We start from the raw sequence: 16,586 nt of genomic DNA, 5'->3' as shown, positions 1-16,586 counted from the left end.
TTAGGTACAATTAGGTAAGGTTTGTATGCTTGAAAATGTGCATTTTAGGCTATTTGACCATTTAGTCTCGAGACATGACAAAAAAACATATCTCGAGACCATTAGAACAAATTTCATTTAAATTTTACATTTAAGAGTATGGTGTCTCGAGACATAAATGTATAGTCTCGAGACAAATGATTCTAGATCTCGAGACAAGTGGTGTTTGTCTTATCTTGAGACAAAGAACATTGAAGCTAAATAGGTTTTGCCCTTCTTCAGGTCTTAAGACAGGAAACCCTTATCTCGGGACATTCAAACATCGAAGGGAAAATAAGAAAGCAGGGGAAGTTGGAGACATAAAGGACCTTGTCTCAAGACACAATTACTAGTGTCTCGAGACATACTAACTTTGGAGCTAAAAATTCCTAAAATAATTTATGACTTGTCTCGAGATATAAATTTGAAAATTGGTATTTGAGTTTGGGTTCGAGTTCTAACTCTGATACTAAGTCATATAATTCCATAAATTGATGAAATGAATTCATTGAATTTATAGATACATTTATATGAATTATATGATGATTAAATTAAAAGTATTTGTGTTACAATAGCTTGAGTTGCTTCGGCAATATAATGTGACATCACACATTTGAATCTGATAATTGAGTCGGATGGGGGGTGTTACACCTTCCATTATTATTACTACTTTATTAACTTAGTTACTTACTAAGCTACGTCATGAAAATAAATTATGCAAGTACAAACCGAAGGTGTTTCTCTTTATTCACTTTCTCTTTTCCTTTTGCTTTCGACGTCCTGTCATCGTCTTTAGCTACATACAAAAATTTAAATACATAAAAAATATCAATCATGAATTCAAGAAAAGGAATTAAAAAAAATGAATATACATTCTTTCGCATTTAATCCACTAGGGCTTCAATATCCAAAATTCTCGTTACTCACAACTCTCTCATTCAAATCTAATTGTAACTATAGAACTATGATCTAGGGATGTCAAGCTATCTAACAAATACAATTATTTTCCAAATTTCTTATCATATCACTCATTCTTACTTAAACTTGCCAATGGTTACTTAAACAGCCCTAAATAAAACCTCACTTACTACTAAACCCACTATTTTCCCAACATGATTCTTTCATAAATCAAGCTTAAAAACAACTTTACATTTATGTTTCCAATCTCTCTCCCTACTTTAGTGCATATTGATGTGGTGTAGTTTATGTTCTTATAAGCTCATTAGTGTGTGATCTGCCACAATTCGTTGTGGAAAATTAATGTATTTTTAGCACTTAACGAGCTTGTTTTATAACATTTTTTATTTCATTTTTTATTTTTATTGCTTTGTGTTTAATTTATGCAAAATAAGCGTTTTTACATAATTTTGAGTTATGCCGTGACCTAGTGGGCCACTATGGGTTTAGGGATGATCTAACGACTCTATCTAGTGTGTTGGACATTATTTTCTAGCTTAAAAGATGAACGAAGATTGTAGCGTCGCGACATCGAAATGTGGTGTCACAACACCGAACTTTAAAGACAAAATACCCAGATTTTTTAAGGCAGTGTTGCGACACTGGTCTTATGGTGTCGCGACATCGAGTTATAAGCTGGAATTCTAATTAAGGCTATTTTATTCCACACAATGTACCTTAATCAGATTTTTGGACTGTTTAGTAACCCTAATTAGGTCTGAGCATAAACTCTACAAATAGGCATGTTAAGTCTCATTTGAAGAGGCTCGGCCAAGTGAGTTGTTTAGTTATTTTAAGGTTTTTACTTAGTTTTTATTTTCTTTTCAATTTAGTCTTTTATATACTTTTGTTCTTGTTTCAACTTGGATTAGATTTCGATCTAAGAATTTAATATAGTAGTTTTTCGTTATTTCTTTGTTGATTCCAATTGCAATTGAAGTGAGCTTCGTGACTATTAAAGGAGATTTCACTTCCGAGCTCAAATTGATATAAAAAAATAGACTTATTTCTCTACTCCTTAGGGAGATTAACGAACGAATGTGTGAATAATTAACAAATGAATTAGGGTTTGAAATTCAAGTGAGTTGGTTTAAATTATGTGCAATTAAACCCTAGGAATGGCGCCCATAAGAAGTAATTTAGGATAAACGAAATTGAGAGATAAGTTTACCAAGTAAATCATAATAATCTCGGCCAAGAAAGTGAGAACGAGAGGTAAACGTATATTGGTCAATTAGTTAATTAGTTAGAGGTCGAGAGGTAATAAATAGTTAATTATTAGCTAACTCGATAAAACCCAAATTTTAAAGTTAATTAGGATCACTGAAGTGAGTTGATCTCTTGCTAGTTTTATTGGATTTATTTCGATTGTTAATTGTTGATTTTTTTAGTTTAAATAATTTTTAGGTTAATTTGATTAATTGATGTTAATTTGGTTTTTTGTAATATAATTTTAAATTAGTACTATTTCGACTTATTAGTGTAGAGAATTAGTTTAAGTTTTATTAACTTCCCTTAAGTATGATCCTCAGAATGCTTCCCGAAATGTTTCATTACAACACTAATCTATATTACAAATTGACTTGTATATTTGCGGACACCACTATTTAATTATTTATCTATTTTGCTGCAGTATTTCTAGTCCAAACGTGGAAACATCTAGCAGCGGTCAATGTGGTAGAGGGATGGGTTGTGCTACTATATGATTTTGCACTTCAGTGCCCTTTAGTGTGGTGGAGGAGTCCTGTAAATTTGAGTCATTTCCTAGTGTTTACTATAGCTAATCAAACTAAAACCTACATAATAATATGTGATTATGAATATAAAGTGAAAATGTGTTCTAAAGTGAAAAATGTTAAAAGATTATCAAATTAAAAGAATATGTGTCTAGCCAAAAGGTTAAACCATGAGTCATAAGTCATAAGACTGAGATTCAAGTATACGATTCCACATGGCCTTGGTAGAAAATTTAACAAAGGAAAATAAGGTTTGCAAAATGTACCTAAGGCCATATTTGAACTCATATGTGAATATAATGGTAAGTTAAGGCCAAAAAGGATAATGAACTTTGGATTAATTAATAATGTTAACATCGATAAAAGTCTTGAATATGAATTATCAAGTGATCAACTAATAAGTTAAAAAAGGTAAATTGAGCCTAAGGATTTGGTAATACGAAATGAGTTTGTTTGAAACCTTAAATTTGATATGATTACATTGTATTAGATAAGATTAAAATAGCTCAACACTAGTAATGAGATAAGATAAGTAGGTTTATCCATTGAGACTTATTGAGCTCATCAAACTCACACATTAGTAATTTAAAAAGTTTAAGTACTAGATTCGTCAAGAAGTTGCACCTTTAAATAGGGAGCTTCACATCACCCTTCATTAGAGATTGCTATGTATTCATAATGTATACTATGGGAACTTTGGCAGTACATCAGGACTTAGTTTGAAATGATATTGGTAAATTTGATTTGTACCTTGAATTCCTTTCAATTTTTTTAAAGTAGTTTTATTCCACTATTCATTTTAAATACATGTATGCCTTTTATTTTGAGTATAAATGAGTTAAGAAATTGATTTATAACTTTTTGAAACCCATTGATATTTAATATGACAATGTTTTCATGGATGTATGAAAAATAAAAATATTTACAATACCACCTATGCAGTAGTTTGGGTTGCCTAGGCGGCTTCTTAATGTACACATTTGTAATAATTGTAGTATTGCCTAGGTGACAACCTAACGTCCCTTTTCTATTTTGATTTTAGTTAATTTCTTATAAATTCTCAAAAGATTTGATAAACCTTTAACAAATTAAGTAATGTTCCATACTTTACAAATTACTTAATTTTTTTTTTGTTAATATACATTATAAGATTTTGAACTTTATTTAAAAAAAAAGCATAAAACTTATTTTTAATAGAATTTAAATATTTTTTTATAATTTTATAAAAATATTTTTAAGTTTAATTTCTTGAATAAATCAAAGTATTTATCACGTTAATACTCCGTCAGCATCTCCCATTCATTGAGAGTGAGGAGTGTTACATAACTTTAGATGGCTACCAGTTCTACTTATAACTATTAGGATTAACAGAGTAAGTGAATATATTAGAATGTCACTCGTTCTTTTGACACGAAAACAAATGACAGCTCAAACACTTGACTCTAATTCTTCAATCAATCACAATTCTAAAACTTTACTTGTAATAGGCCCATTTCGCCCGGGCCCATTAGAATAAAAAATAGAAAATAAAAAAAAATAAAAAAAACACACAAACAAAAAATCCAAATATCAATGTCCTTTTACAAATTTTACCAGCCCAAATATAATTTCAACCCAAATTCTAAAATCCCTAACCCATGACCCAATAATCCTAAACCCATACCCGAGGCCCAAAACACCAAGAGAGAGTGCAGCAGAGGAGGGCACCAGAAGCTTCTGGAATCGGTTAGAAAGTTGAGGCTCCCACGAGTGAATCCTTGCACGGCTTCCTTCGCACGTTTCCTCTGTACGGCCGGGTCTGCACAGGAATACACCAGAAGAATTGCTAACAGAATACAACAAATAAATGTATTTTTTATTTATTTTTCACTTCAAAAAATCAGGCTATAAGAAGCCATTGATTTCATCCCTGTATTTTTACGCACACAGAATAGATACCTACGCATAGTATACACTTACGCACGCATACTAAATACGAGAGAAAGTATTTCAAAAGCAAATTTATAAAGGTGATTTTCAGTTTTTTTTACTGGCTTTTAGTTTTTTTTTCGTTGAATCGTTTCATTTTCCTATTCAATATTTCGATATTGTATTTCAAAATAAAAAGTAAAGCGAAAGAAGAAATCTTACTTTGCAAATTCGCCATGGATCTTCTTTGTTTCGTTGAAATAGAAAACAGGGGAGAGATCTTAAGGCTGCAAATTGATTTCATGACTCAAATGCTCCTCTTGTTGGCGGCACCTGCTAGATGAAACCCTAAGGGATTGGGCTGATAGCATATATTTTAATTGGAAAGATTAGTTGCGTTTTGGGGAAGGAATGGGAAAACGAAGGTTAAATGGCCTGTTATTGAAACGGCGCCGTTTCAAGGGGGGACAGGGTCCGTGTGTCAGCCCGTTTGGAGACCCGGATCCACCCTCTTGCGTATGAAATGGTTTATTTATGTAGCAGGCCTCTCCCCTTTGCGCCGCATTGTGATTAAATCCTTCTTGTAACTGTTTTGTTTCGGTTTTCTTTTAAAATTTCCCCAGAATTTGTATAATCTTGCATTTTAATCTATGCCTTCACGCAGTGTTTCAGGATCAGGGACAATTTCGAACATGGTCCCTGTGAATTCAAGTGTGTTATATATGAGTCCTTATTTTATTATTAATAGTTTATTTATTTATGCAAATTATCCTTTTTATTTTACTTTGATTTTCATTGAGTAATTTGTTAGACTTATGCTATAGTTTTAAATTTGGTTTTACTTACTCGTGCATTTTGAATTACTTTATTGATGTATATAGATTTATTCTTTATTTTTTTATCATTTATATTATTTGTAATGTTCATATTAATTGTATCATTTGTATTATTGGTTATTTATTTGTTGTAATTTGGGTAATTATTTTTCTACTTGTTGCACACAATTTTATGTAATGTTGTAATTTGCATCATATGTACAGTTAATTGTTTTTTTTCTTCTTCACCTATTTATGTTATATATGTAATTGTTGGTTAAAATAAAATCATATGTTTTCTACATTATTTAAATTCTAACTATACGTATACAAAAACATTGGTATGTATTAAATTTATCTACATTTACTAAATATTAATATTGTATACATATAATTTTTAGTAAATTTGTATATAATTGCAGTTTTTTTTACGTTATTTGTCGTATATATATAATTTATGCTAATTTTAAGTTAATTTTATAATTCATATTTTTTTATTCCATATTATTTTAATATTCAATTATTTTAACAATGTCTTCATGTGTACATTACCCATATTAAATTATTTTTACTATAGTACATGTTATTATTTTCATATAACTTTATGTAAATATTTTTCTATGTATATATTTTCTTTTAAAGTTATTTATGTGTATAATATATTTCTTTTAAGAACCATATTTTAAATCATATAACTTATTTATTGTATATACTCTCATATTATCCTTATGTATGCATTATTTATGTGTTCCATCAATTCAAATCGTTTTGCTACATGTAAAATTATGTTATATATTATTTGTTTTAAAATTTCCTTTATATATATAGTTTTATAAATATACATCACTAAATTTATATATTTTGTAAATATTAGTTTTACCTTTTGTATATGACCTTGTTTTTTTTTTCTTAAAAATTTTGTTATATATATATATATAATTTATATACTTACTTTTTTTCATACATTATTAACTTCATTTTTGTACAAATAATTATTCCCAAATTTACTAGTATAGACATATTTTATGAATTTATTATGTATATTATGTTATATCATGTATTGTTAATACATTATTTAAGTTATCATGTGAATTATCAATTTTTGAATGAATTTGTGTTTTAAATATTTCATATATAATTTGATTTGAACTTTTTATTTTATAATAACTATTTCAATAAACATGTATCCCAAGTTTTTCAACTTATATATATATATATATATTATGTGATCATCAATTCATCATTATGTTGAAAATGTCTTATATTGATTTCCAATTCCATTTTGTTTCATACATATTTTTTGTGCATCATTTTATTTTGTGTCATATTAATTATTGTGTATATTATTTTTGTATTAATTATTCACTATCCATGCTTAAAGAATTTTTGATTATATTATACTTAGAATGATTGTATATAATTGTTAGATGTATTAAGTAAGGTTTATTGTACTTTGTGTATATTATTTCAAATTCATTAACCCCTTTTTTTATATATATATGTCTTGATGCATTAAGTATTTCATCTATTTTAAAATATATAAACGTGTTTTTGAGCAAATTTTTAATTTCTTTTATCATTCAATAATTCTGAAATAAGGCAATTTCTAATGTTTGGGGAATTCAGAAAATCATGCTCAATCGTATTGGGTATGACTTTTCCGGTGAACCAAATATTTGGATAACCTTTTATAATTTAATGTATGAGTTTTCAAAAGTCAAAAATTAATCGCGTTTTTAAAGGTATAAAGGATCGTATCCAATCGTGCTGGGTATGATACTGCATGTCTTTAAAACGAGAGATTTTTGACTACTAATTTGAACTATTCAAGCATTTTTGAAAAAAATCATACTTTGAAAAAGTTTTTCTTTTAAGACCTTTTGGTATAAGGACAGCATCAAATCAATTTGATACCAATTTTTGGGCGTCATGAGGGTGCTAACCCTTCCTCATGCGTAACCGACTCCCGGACCCATTTCATTTGATTTTACACGAACCAAAATTATTTTTCATTGAATAAAGTGTTTTAGTAGGTGGCCCAATCACACCTAAATCAAAAGATTAGTGGTGACTCCACATTTTTTTTTCAAAGTCGATCCCCATTATTTTTAAAATAAAAAGGGTTTCGACATTACTCTTGATCTAAATAATTAACGGAGTATATGACACTTTATTGCTTTTTTTTTTCAACTTTTTTTGAAAAATTATCTATAAGACGGAACTTGTGCTAATAAAGTATCCCAACCGATTTAGCAAAAGCTAATCATCATGGAGCATTCAATTCACATAATTTAACTCATATAATCACACCGGCCTAAAGTGTTTCTTGTAAGGTTAAGTCATGGAATAAAATTCACCTAATGTCTAAATTCTTAAAATATCGAGGTAGTGAAATTCGTGCTACGGGTAGATAATAAAAACATGTATGAAAGGCAATAAAAATACAATTCATGCGCAAGGATAAAGCAAGTTAATTGTCCTTGACAAAGTTTTGGACAACACTTTTTCCGCAACCAAAAACAGAAAAAAAAATCAATCAATTTAAGAAGAAATAATTTTATAGGCTATTTCTACCACATCATTTATGATTTTGCCTAACTAAAAGAAGATACATCATCTTTGATTTAGAAGTTTTGTTCAACTGCACATATGATGTGAAAAAAAAAGATGACGTGTTCTTTTTTAATTGAACAAGACCATAATTAATGTGATAGAAATGATCTATAAAATAATTTTTTCAACTTTATAATAAGCAATAATAAATATTAATTAGGTTTCAATCTAAAGTCCCCTACTTAATTCACATTGTTCCTAATGTTATTACAAATGTAAAAAAATAAAGGAAGGTAAAGAAATACTCCCCATATGATAGTTGGATGCTTCCATGATTGTTAATATCGCGGCGTTGTATGAAAGACATTTAGTTTGGCATTAAGGTAACTAGAGGAACCATGCATAAGATTAAAAAAAAGATAAAGTAAGTAAATAAATAAATAAATAAGGCAGAAATGGATAAATATATGTTGATTGATTTTGTTCATCTCGAAGTTTTAATTCGTATTTCTTCTATTTTTTGAAGTTGCAATCTTTGATATTCTCTTTTGTCAATTTTAAAATCATTGCCTACAAAATGAATGGAAAAAGTTTAGAATGAGTAGATAGTAAATCCAAATGGCTAGATGTATACTTTAGAGATAGATAATTTGATACGCCCCGGCCTCGGTGATGAGAGTCGAGTCGTTGATGTACCCGATCGTGAATTGGAGTAATATCAAGGTTTGTCGAAGATAGGTTAAGAAAGAAGGGATAAAGGCTCAAATTTAGTTCAAAAGGGGTTATGAAGTGTATTGAGGATGATAGGTGAATGAAAACCAAGTATTCAAGTTGAACCAACACAATATAAGTGTGTTAACCCGGGACTTATACGAATACTTAGGAAAGGTTAAATGTTATATGGATGGAAAACGAATAAAATGGAACCTTGACCCACTATCAAAGATGATAGGAACCTCAGTATAACTTGAACGCCACACTTTGGATGCAAAGTGATAAGTTCGGATAAGAAGAATGGGTTGACGCTACAAGGGTTACTTGATAAGTCAAACGAGTCTTTGGAGAACAATGAGAGTTGTAAACAATCTCACAAAATGTAAAAACATTAATTCAAGGTTCTTCCATGAATTATGCATGATGTTGGCCAAATGCTTCCTCAAATTCTTCCATGAATTATGCATGATGTTGGTCAAATGCTTCCTCAAATTCTTCCATGAATTATGCATGATGTTGGTCAAATGCTTCCTTAATTTGTTCCACAAATTATGCATGATGTTGTCCACCTCTTCTTTGCCGTCCATGTACATTGTCCTAGCAAATTCAACAAATTTACTTAGCTTAAATCTCACACATTAATTCGGCTGAACCATGACATGTTTAACATTCTGCATTTAAACAACAGCAGCATTAAACAACAGCAGCAAAACACATTAATTAACAGCATTAAATTCGTCCAAAGTACACAATATCCTGCACATTAAATTCGTCTGGAAAAATTAATTGACAACATGAATTAAATTTGTCTTAAATTTAGACACACTTAATTAACTATTAGACATCTATTTAATAGGTAATAAACTAAGACACATTAAAATAAAAATGTCCAGATTTTTAAACAAATTAATTAACTTATTTAATTAACTAATTAGCAACTTATTTATTCCATCATCTAAATGCAAACTTAATAAATTGCATTCTAGCTCCATAAGCTAGAATCCGCCCAAATTGAGCTGGGACGAGCTTGTGAGAATAACGAGCCTCGCTCGTGAGTCGAGCCAAGAAATGTTTCCAGGGCAGGGTCGTATCATCCCCCCCTTCTTTAGAACGACTTGTCCTCAAGTCGAGCCATTGGTTCACTCGAACACAGCAACTTTTACTCAGCTTTCCTCGGTCGAATGGGACGGATTGGAATTGGAACAACTGAAAGGAATAACCATGAATTAGCAAAAAGTGTTTCAGATAAATTTGTAATCCATATGCAAGCAGAATAGAACAAGAAAATTCCATGCGAGTGGACAGATTCAAAGCAACATGTTGACAATCATGCAAACAAATTAATTTACTCGCTAATGCCTCGTCAATTATTCGAAACAAAAATGAACATGTTCTAAGGCATTCAAATGTCTCAAATTGTTTCCACAAGTCATAACCAGCATGTGAATAACGAGTCAAATCAACAACACTATCTTTATCACCACCTAAAGAGTACAACGATGTTTCAAAAAGTTCATGAGGCTTACCTTTAAAAGTAGGAAAACAAAGATCAGTTTTACCTTGTTCGGTCAACACAAACCTTCTCTCCTCGGCAATGTAGAGTAGTCGAAATTCCTTGCTTGAATTAACCTTTTCAAAATGGATCTCCATACTCGACAATAGAGCATGCATCATAATCAAATTGGAATTATAATCAAAATACATCGAGAACTCATCCAAATGATCATGTAATCTAAATTTCAGTCGGTCAATTTTGCTCAAAAATGCAGAATTTGGATAACAAAGCAGATTTGAGGCACCATCTTCAACTTTAAGTGTACTAACCATTTTACATGTCATCGTCATATCAAACAAACAAATCAAAGACATGCATGTTTTCAAGCATTCATATGTCTCAAATCTCATACGCACATTCTTGTTTATACAAAGTAGTTTCTCACAAAAGATCAATGAGTGCATATTTTTACCCAAATCAAGCCGATGGAATGACTTATATGTCTTTTTATCTTGCAAATGCCGAATAGTTATTATTTTACTAACAAACTCATCAGCATCGCAATTTCCAAAAGCGTTATTCTTCTTGCCATCATTCTGCGCAAATGTATTATCATCAATCAAAGGATGGCAAGTAACCACATCAAAGTTCAGATCACTTCTAAAGGACAATTCATCAACAAGGTTTCCATCAACAATCGAATAAAACAGAGGTGCTTTAAGAATTTCAAAACTCATACCTCGCTCCTCTTTTAGCATAGGCGAACTAAGATAGTTGAGAACGTTACCTTTTTCAACCAAGGTGAACCTTCTCTCCTTGGAAAGGTATTGGAGTTGTAAATTATCGTCACTCGGCCTTTTGGATACCTGAAAAGCAGAAACAGAACAAGAACAAGTTTCATATGGATTAGTTGAAATGCTCCTCACTTTTTCTAGTTCATTTGTCTCTTTTTCGCTCGTTTCTTTTTTAATCTCAACTTCTTTTTTTCTCTTTTCATTTCCTCTCTCGTTTTCAATTTTATTTTCGACTTCACTCTCTTTTTTGATTTCTTTTTCTTTTTCAATCTCTTTTTCATTTCTTTCATTTTCTTTTTCTCGCTCGCACTCTTGTACAATCTCAATTTCTTTTTCGAATTCTTTCTCTTCATTTTCTTTTTCTCTCACTTTTTCGATTTCATTACAATGTGCAGTCGACACGAAAGAATCAAAAATATAATCATTTGCCCCAAAGGAAGAGAAAATATTTTCATAGGCTTCTCGTCCATTTCTTCGGGAACAATCCTCCGGGAAGGACTTCTTTGAATCATACGATGAATAACTCGTCCTCTCTCGTTCGTCATGTCGAGAAGTTGCAAGCTCTAGGCTGTCGCGTCTTGAATTCCTTGACGAATAGGAATCCCGATAAGAATCTCTTAGCGAGTAGTCTTTGGACGCGTATCGCCGCAATGATCTCAACTCCATTTCTCGATTTGGTAGATTTTGTTTTCGTCTGGCTCTTTCCTCCACTCGATCCAATCGATCATGCAATTTATCAAAATTTGATTTCACCATTCTACGTATCTCTTGCTTCAAATATTGGAAATCTGATTCGGAAAATTCTTGTGACATGATTTTTTTTTTGCTAAAAAAATGATTAAAATAAAATAGAAAGTAAATACCTCACCAAAAAAAAAATCTCACATTTCACTTACAAAGAAAATTGGATAACACTCCACTCGTGTTTACACTTGTTTAATGGCTTTTGCTCGCTCTAATGTACTCACCACTCGTGCCTTTTTCCACTCGATTTTCGCCTCTCGAAGTTCTCCACAAACTAGATGACGAATCAATACCGTTTGTCGTCGGCTTACAAAATTGAGTTGGCTTGGTGGGCAATGATGTCGGAAATGGTAGGCTATCAAACAAAACTTAAAATGAATTTCAATCACTTTTTTTTATTCCGAATTTTTTTTATACGGATCTTTCACGTTCTTTTCGTCCGCGCCTAGACCGTAGGCAATTTTTTTTTTTGATTTTTTTTTTACAAAACCATAATATCAAAGATGATGATTCTTACTCCGATTCGGCTAGCTCTGATACCAGATGATACGCCCCGGCCTCGGTGATGAGAGTCGAGTCGTTAATGTACCCGATCGTGAATTGGAGTAATATCAAGGTTTGTCGAAGATAGGTTAAGAAAGAAGGGATAAAGGCTCAAATTTAGTTCAAAAGGGGTTATGAAGTGTATTGAGGATGATAGGTGAATGAAAACCAAGTATTCAAGTTGAACCAACACAATATAAGTGTGTTAACCCGGGACTTATACGAATACTTAGGAAAGGTTAAATGTTGTATGGATGGAAAACGAATAAAATGGAACCTTGACCCACTATCAAAGATGATAGGAACCTCGGTATAACTTGAACGCCACACTTTGGATGCAAAGTGATAAGTTCGGATAAGAAGAATGAGTTGACACCACAAGGGTTACTTGATAAGTCAAACGAGTCTTTGGAGAACAATGAGAGTTGTAAACAATCTCACAAAATGTAAAAACATTAATTCAAGGTTCTTCCATGAATTATGCATAATGTTGGCCAAATGCTTCCTCAAATTCTTCCATGAATTATGCATGATGTTGGTCAAATGCTTCCTCAAATTCTTCCATGAATTATGCATGATGTTGGTCAAATGCTTCCTTAATTTGTTCCACAAATTATGCATGATGTTGTCCACCTCTTCTTTGCCGTCCATGTACATTGTCCTAGCAAATTCAACAAATTTACTTAGCTTAAATCTCACACATTAATTCGGCTGAACCATGACATGTTTAACATTCTGCATTTAAACAACAACAGCATTAAACAACAGCAGCAAAACACATTAATTAACAGTATTAAATTCGTCCAAAGTACACAATATCCTGCACATTAAATTCGTCTGGAAAAATTAATTGACAACATGAATTAAATTTGTCTTAAATTTAGACACACTTAATTAACTATTAGACATCTATTTAATAGGTAATAAACTAAGACACATTAAAATAAAAATGTCCAGATTTTTAAACAAATTAATTAACTTATTTAATTAACTAATCAGCAACTTATTTATTCCATCATCTAAATGCAAACTTAATAAATTGCATTCTAGCTCCATAAGCTAGAATTCGCCCAAATTGAGCTGGGACGAGCTTGTGAGAATAACGAGCCTCGCTCGTGAGTCGAGCCAAGAAATATTTCCAGGGCAGGGTCGTATCATAATTTTTAATCAAGAAATTTGTCTCCAAGATGGTTGAACTTTTTCATAGTAACATTCCTGCAATGCACTAAATATGACACTGTTTATCATGCAAATCAAATGAATGGCGAGCTAAAGAACCAATAGTATTTACTATGCAAGCTTTGGTAAGTTCACTAGGATGTTTAACTATATCATAAATATTAAAATTAAGAATCTCACCATCAAATCCATAGTAAGTATATTGTTTTGGTTCTTACGATGCTAAGCAATGATTTTGCTAACAAAAGGCTAGAAAGATCCGAAGAGTTGTCATCCTTCAAGTGTAGGGGAGAAATTGATGGAGATGAGGTTCAGAGTGATCCCTCCATCCAACATTACATGCGTTAGAATTTAGAAAATTTTACCTGTTGTTTCCACTGTATATTTAATTGGAAATTTAATAAAATTTGAAGGTATTACAAATTTAAAATTCTTTTTATAGATTAATAAATAAATTTATTTTAAAAATTTTAAAAACCTCCTCTCACCTAATTATTTCAGAAAATTTTAAACCCTAACCCTAATCAACCTCAAAATCAATGAATGTTTTCTCTTTTACTTCTCATTTTCAATTAATTGCTATAAACTATTTACTTTTTTTCTTTCTTTCTTGCAAAGAACCTTTGAGGAAAGCAATTAAAATTGACTATGAAAGAATCGAAATCAGTTAAATCGAATGCATTGCGACATCTGCAAGAAAATGGTCACTTTCCCCCTTTCAAATTCGCCAAGTTATTAGATCCAGAAGCTTCTTGGGACAAGGTGAATCATTTTCTTATATGTTATTGTTACTTTTTGTTGACTTTTTAAGAAAGTAACTATGAATTGAACGAAATAGTAACTGTCATGCTGTTCTGTTTTTTTAACTTTAATGAGTCTCTTAATTGAGCTAATTCAGATCTGAAATAGTTTAATTTAATGTCTTTTTAATAGGACGGTCATGAATGGAGCTTGAATTGGGTAAATTTGAGAAAAAAAGAAAACTTGATCATGTGTTTTGGTTGATTTTTGGAGCAGGACCAATTAGGTGATGTATTGCATTGGATTCGACAAGTTGTAGCTCTTTTCAATGGTTTATTATGGGGTGCAATCCCTGTTGTTGGAGGCATTTGGATCTTCATGTAAGTTTACAGATTCATGTTACATGCATTTTATGAATTGCAGTGTTCCAAATTTGTCTGGGATTGTTGAAACTGTCCCAGGTTTGGTCAGTTCACTAGCAATTTAGATGCCATATTGTATTTTGTTCTCTATGGAATACTTTTGCGATGGTTCACACTAATTCTAAATAGGACTGGGGCTTTTGGAATTTGCACTAACATAAATGGTGATTAGAGTTTGATATAACAGTAGATTGGCTGAGAATTGTTCACTGATAGTTCTTAGTGATTGAGTTGTGCGTAAATAAGAACTCTAACAACTCAAGCTAAGGATAACTATACCGGAGTGCATTTTAGAAGATAATTGTTAAGTCTCTTGAATAGCATTTAATAACAAAAAGTGGTTGCGCATTTTGCTATGCTGCAAATTCACATAAGCATATTCAATGGCTCTTTTTTATGTGTTTTTCTCAGCCATTTCTAGAGTTATCAATTTGCTTTCCATTTCTGATGTTTTTGAATTGATAAATTAATAAAATTTCTACTTGCTTTTCCAGAGAACGAAATGTGTATGTCCCCATCCCATTTCTTTGTAAATTGAAAGGACTATTGGCGTTGTCTTCATGGTACCAAAAGAATTTAAAGCTAGCTTGTCCTTTTTAGGTTTCCTTTTTATCCATGTTGAGAAATATATGATGCCAATTTCCCCTGCGTTGTATTTATTCATTTTCACCTAGTTTGTGTGTATCAACAAATAGTAGTAGGACATTCATTGTGACGTAATATTTTTTTTACTGTTGTTTGCTAAACTTTTAGTTAATGGTTTCTTTGCAGTTTTCTGGCCATATCCTCTGGGATTATATATGGTTATTACGCAATGATACTAAAAATAGACGAAGAAGAATTTGGAGGTCATGCAGCCCTTCTCCAGGAAGGGCTTTTTGCTTCGTTAACTCTCTTTTTGGTACTTAAATAATTTTTTACTATTTCTTTCATGTTCAAATGCCAGAATTGCATAAGATTTTCAAAAGGGAAAATTTCCCATGTTTCTAACTGACAAAACTCCTCTTTTTGTGTTCAGTTGGCATGGATTCTGGTATACAGCTTGGCCCACTTTTGATATGCGCTGTATCATCAATTTGGCCACCCTGTGTTTCTAAGTCATGTTGAAGTATTTGACACTGTTACATGAGGAACGATTCATTAATCAAACAATGAGAAACTTCCTTACTTGAGAAATGCTAATAGCCATTGCTTTTATACATTTCATTGTGTAACATTTTAATCTTGCAGATCATGAAGCTAGTTCTCAATCGTGGTACATTTTTTACTACAATGTTACCTTCATAAATATCCCACTGAATGTTAGCAGCTTGAGTTACAAGCACCTAATGCTAATCAACACTGTTTTTCTTGCTTCATATTAACCATTGCCAGCAAACTTCATCGTAGTGCTAGATTTGTATGGTTTATGGCTGCTAAAAATTGTTTGTTTTGCATTATTTATTTTCTTCAAAAGCATAAATTTCAGAATTTGGGATGCTTGAAGTTTGTTCAAATTTGTATCTTTTATGAATTGCCTTATATATGTTTTTTTATTAGAATCTAGGGTTCCGATACTTAACCTTACAAAGCATTACTGATTTCCAAGCTTTTACTATCTTGAACTAGATGGATAATTCATGTGAATCTTAATAGTGAACGAATGTATGCTGATTGGTTGCACTTAAAGTTTTGCAAAATATGAGCCAAGCATGGGAAATTTAGATCCAAGGATGAAGAAATGTTAGGCTAATGGTTAAATTTCACTATTGTTTATACTTTATAACCTAATTATTTGACTAGATATCTAGAGGGTGTAGTGTTAAAAATGCCTTTTCGGATCTTGAAGCTATAAAATTTTGGAATAGCAGCCCAAAACAAATGGCCTTTCCCTTATGGAGAAAGATGACTATATAACCAGTCGATTGGATGAATGCAGTGACAATAATGTCCTAAAAGTTGGCTCGCTGTTTTGCACTACATTAACA

The 16,586-nt window shown here is 31.3% G+C and overlaps 1 protein-coding gene and 1 long non-coding RNA gene across 2 annotated transcripts; one reads left to right on the top strand and one right to left on the bottom strand.

Annotated features, from left to right (window-relative positions):
- Positions 1-4,094: 4,094 nt before the first annotated feature.
- LOC107940032 (uncharacterized) lies at positions 4,095-5,642 on the bottom strand. The gene is made up of 2 exons (XR_001695300.2): positions 4,842-5,642; positions 4,095-4,509 (listed from the first exon to the last, which is right to left on the bottom strand). It is a non-coding gene; the product is annotated as an uncharacterized lncRNA (long non-coding RNA).
- Positions 5,643-13,530: 7,888 nt separating this feature from the next.
- Positions 13,531-16,475, top strand: LOC107940037 (respirasome Complex Assembly Factor 1). The gene is made up of 5 exons (XM_016873445.2): positions 13,531-13,765; positions 14,075-14,218; positions 14,474-14,577; positions 15,391-15,520; positions 15,638-16,475. Exons 2-5 carry the CDS (start codon positions 14,105-14,107, stop codon positions 15,674-15,676), a joined length of 387 nt encoding a protein of 128 aa, XP_016728934.1. The 5' UTR covers positions 13,531-13,765; positions 14,075-14,104; the 3' UTR covers positions 15,677-16,475.
- Positions 16,476-16,586: the final 111 nt, after the last annotated feature.

The sequence above is a fragment of the Gossypium hirsutum genome, chromosome A07, assembly GCF_007990345.1.
Source record: "Gossypium hirsutum isolate 1008001.06 chromosome A07, Gossypium_hirsutum_v2.1, whole genome shotgun sequence".
Classification (NCBI taxonomy): domain Eukaryota; kingdom Viridiplantae; phylum Streptophyta; class Magnoliopsida; order Malvales; family Malvaceae; genus Gossypium; species Gossypium hirsutum.
Note: the sequence above shows the minus strand (reverse complement) of the source record. Positions and strands in the feature narration are given on the sequence as shown.

What these genes read in the sequence shown, in the direction of transcription:
- LOC107940037 (XM_016873445.2), top strand. Translation starts at nt 14,105, where the DNA reads ATGAAAGAATCGAAATCAGTTAAATCGAATGCATTGCGACATCTGCAA. An exon ending in CAGAAGCTTCTTGGGACAAG is followed by an intron (nt 14,219 to 14,473) that starts GTGAATCATTTT and finishes TTTTTGGAGCAG; the next exon opens with GACCAATTAGGTGATGTATT. An exon ending in GGAGGCATTTGGATCTTCAT is followed by an intron (nt 14,578 to 15,390) that starts GTAAGTTTACAG and finishes GTTTCTTTGCAG; the next exon opens with TTTTCTGGCCATATCCTCTG.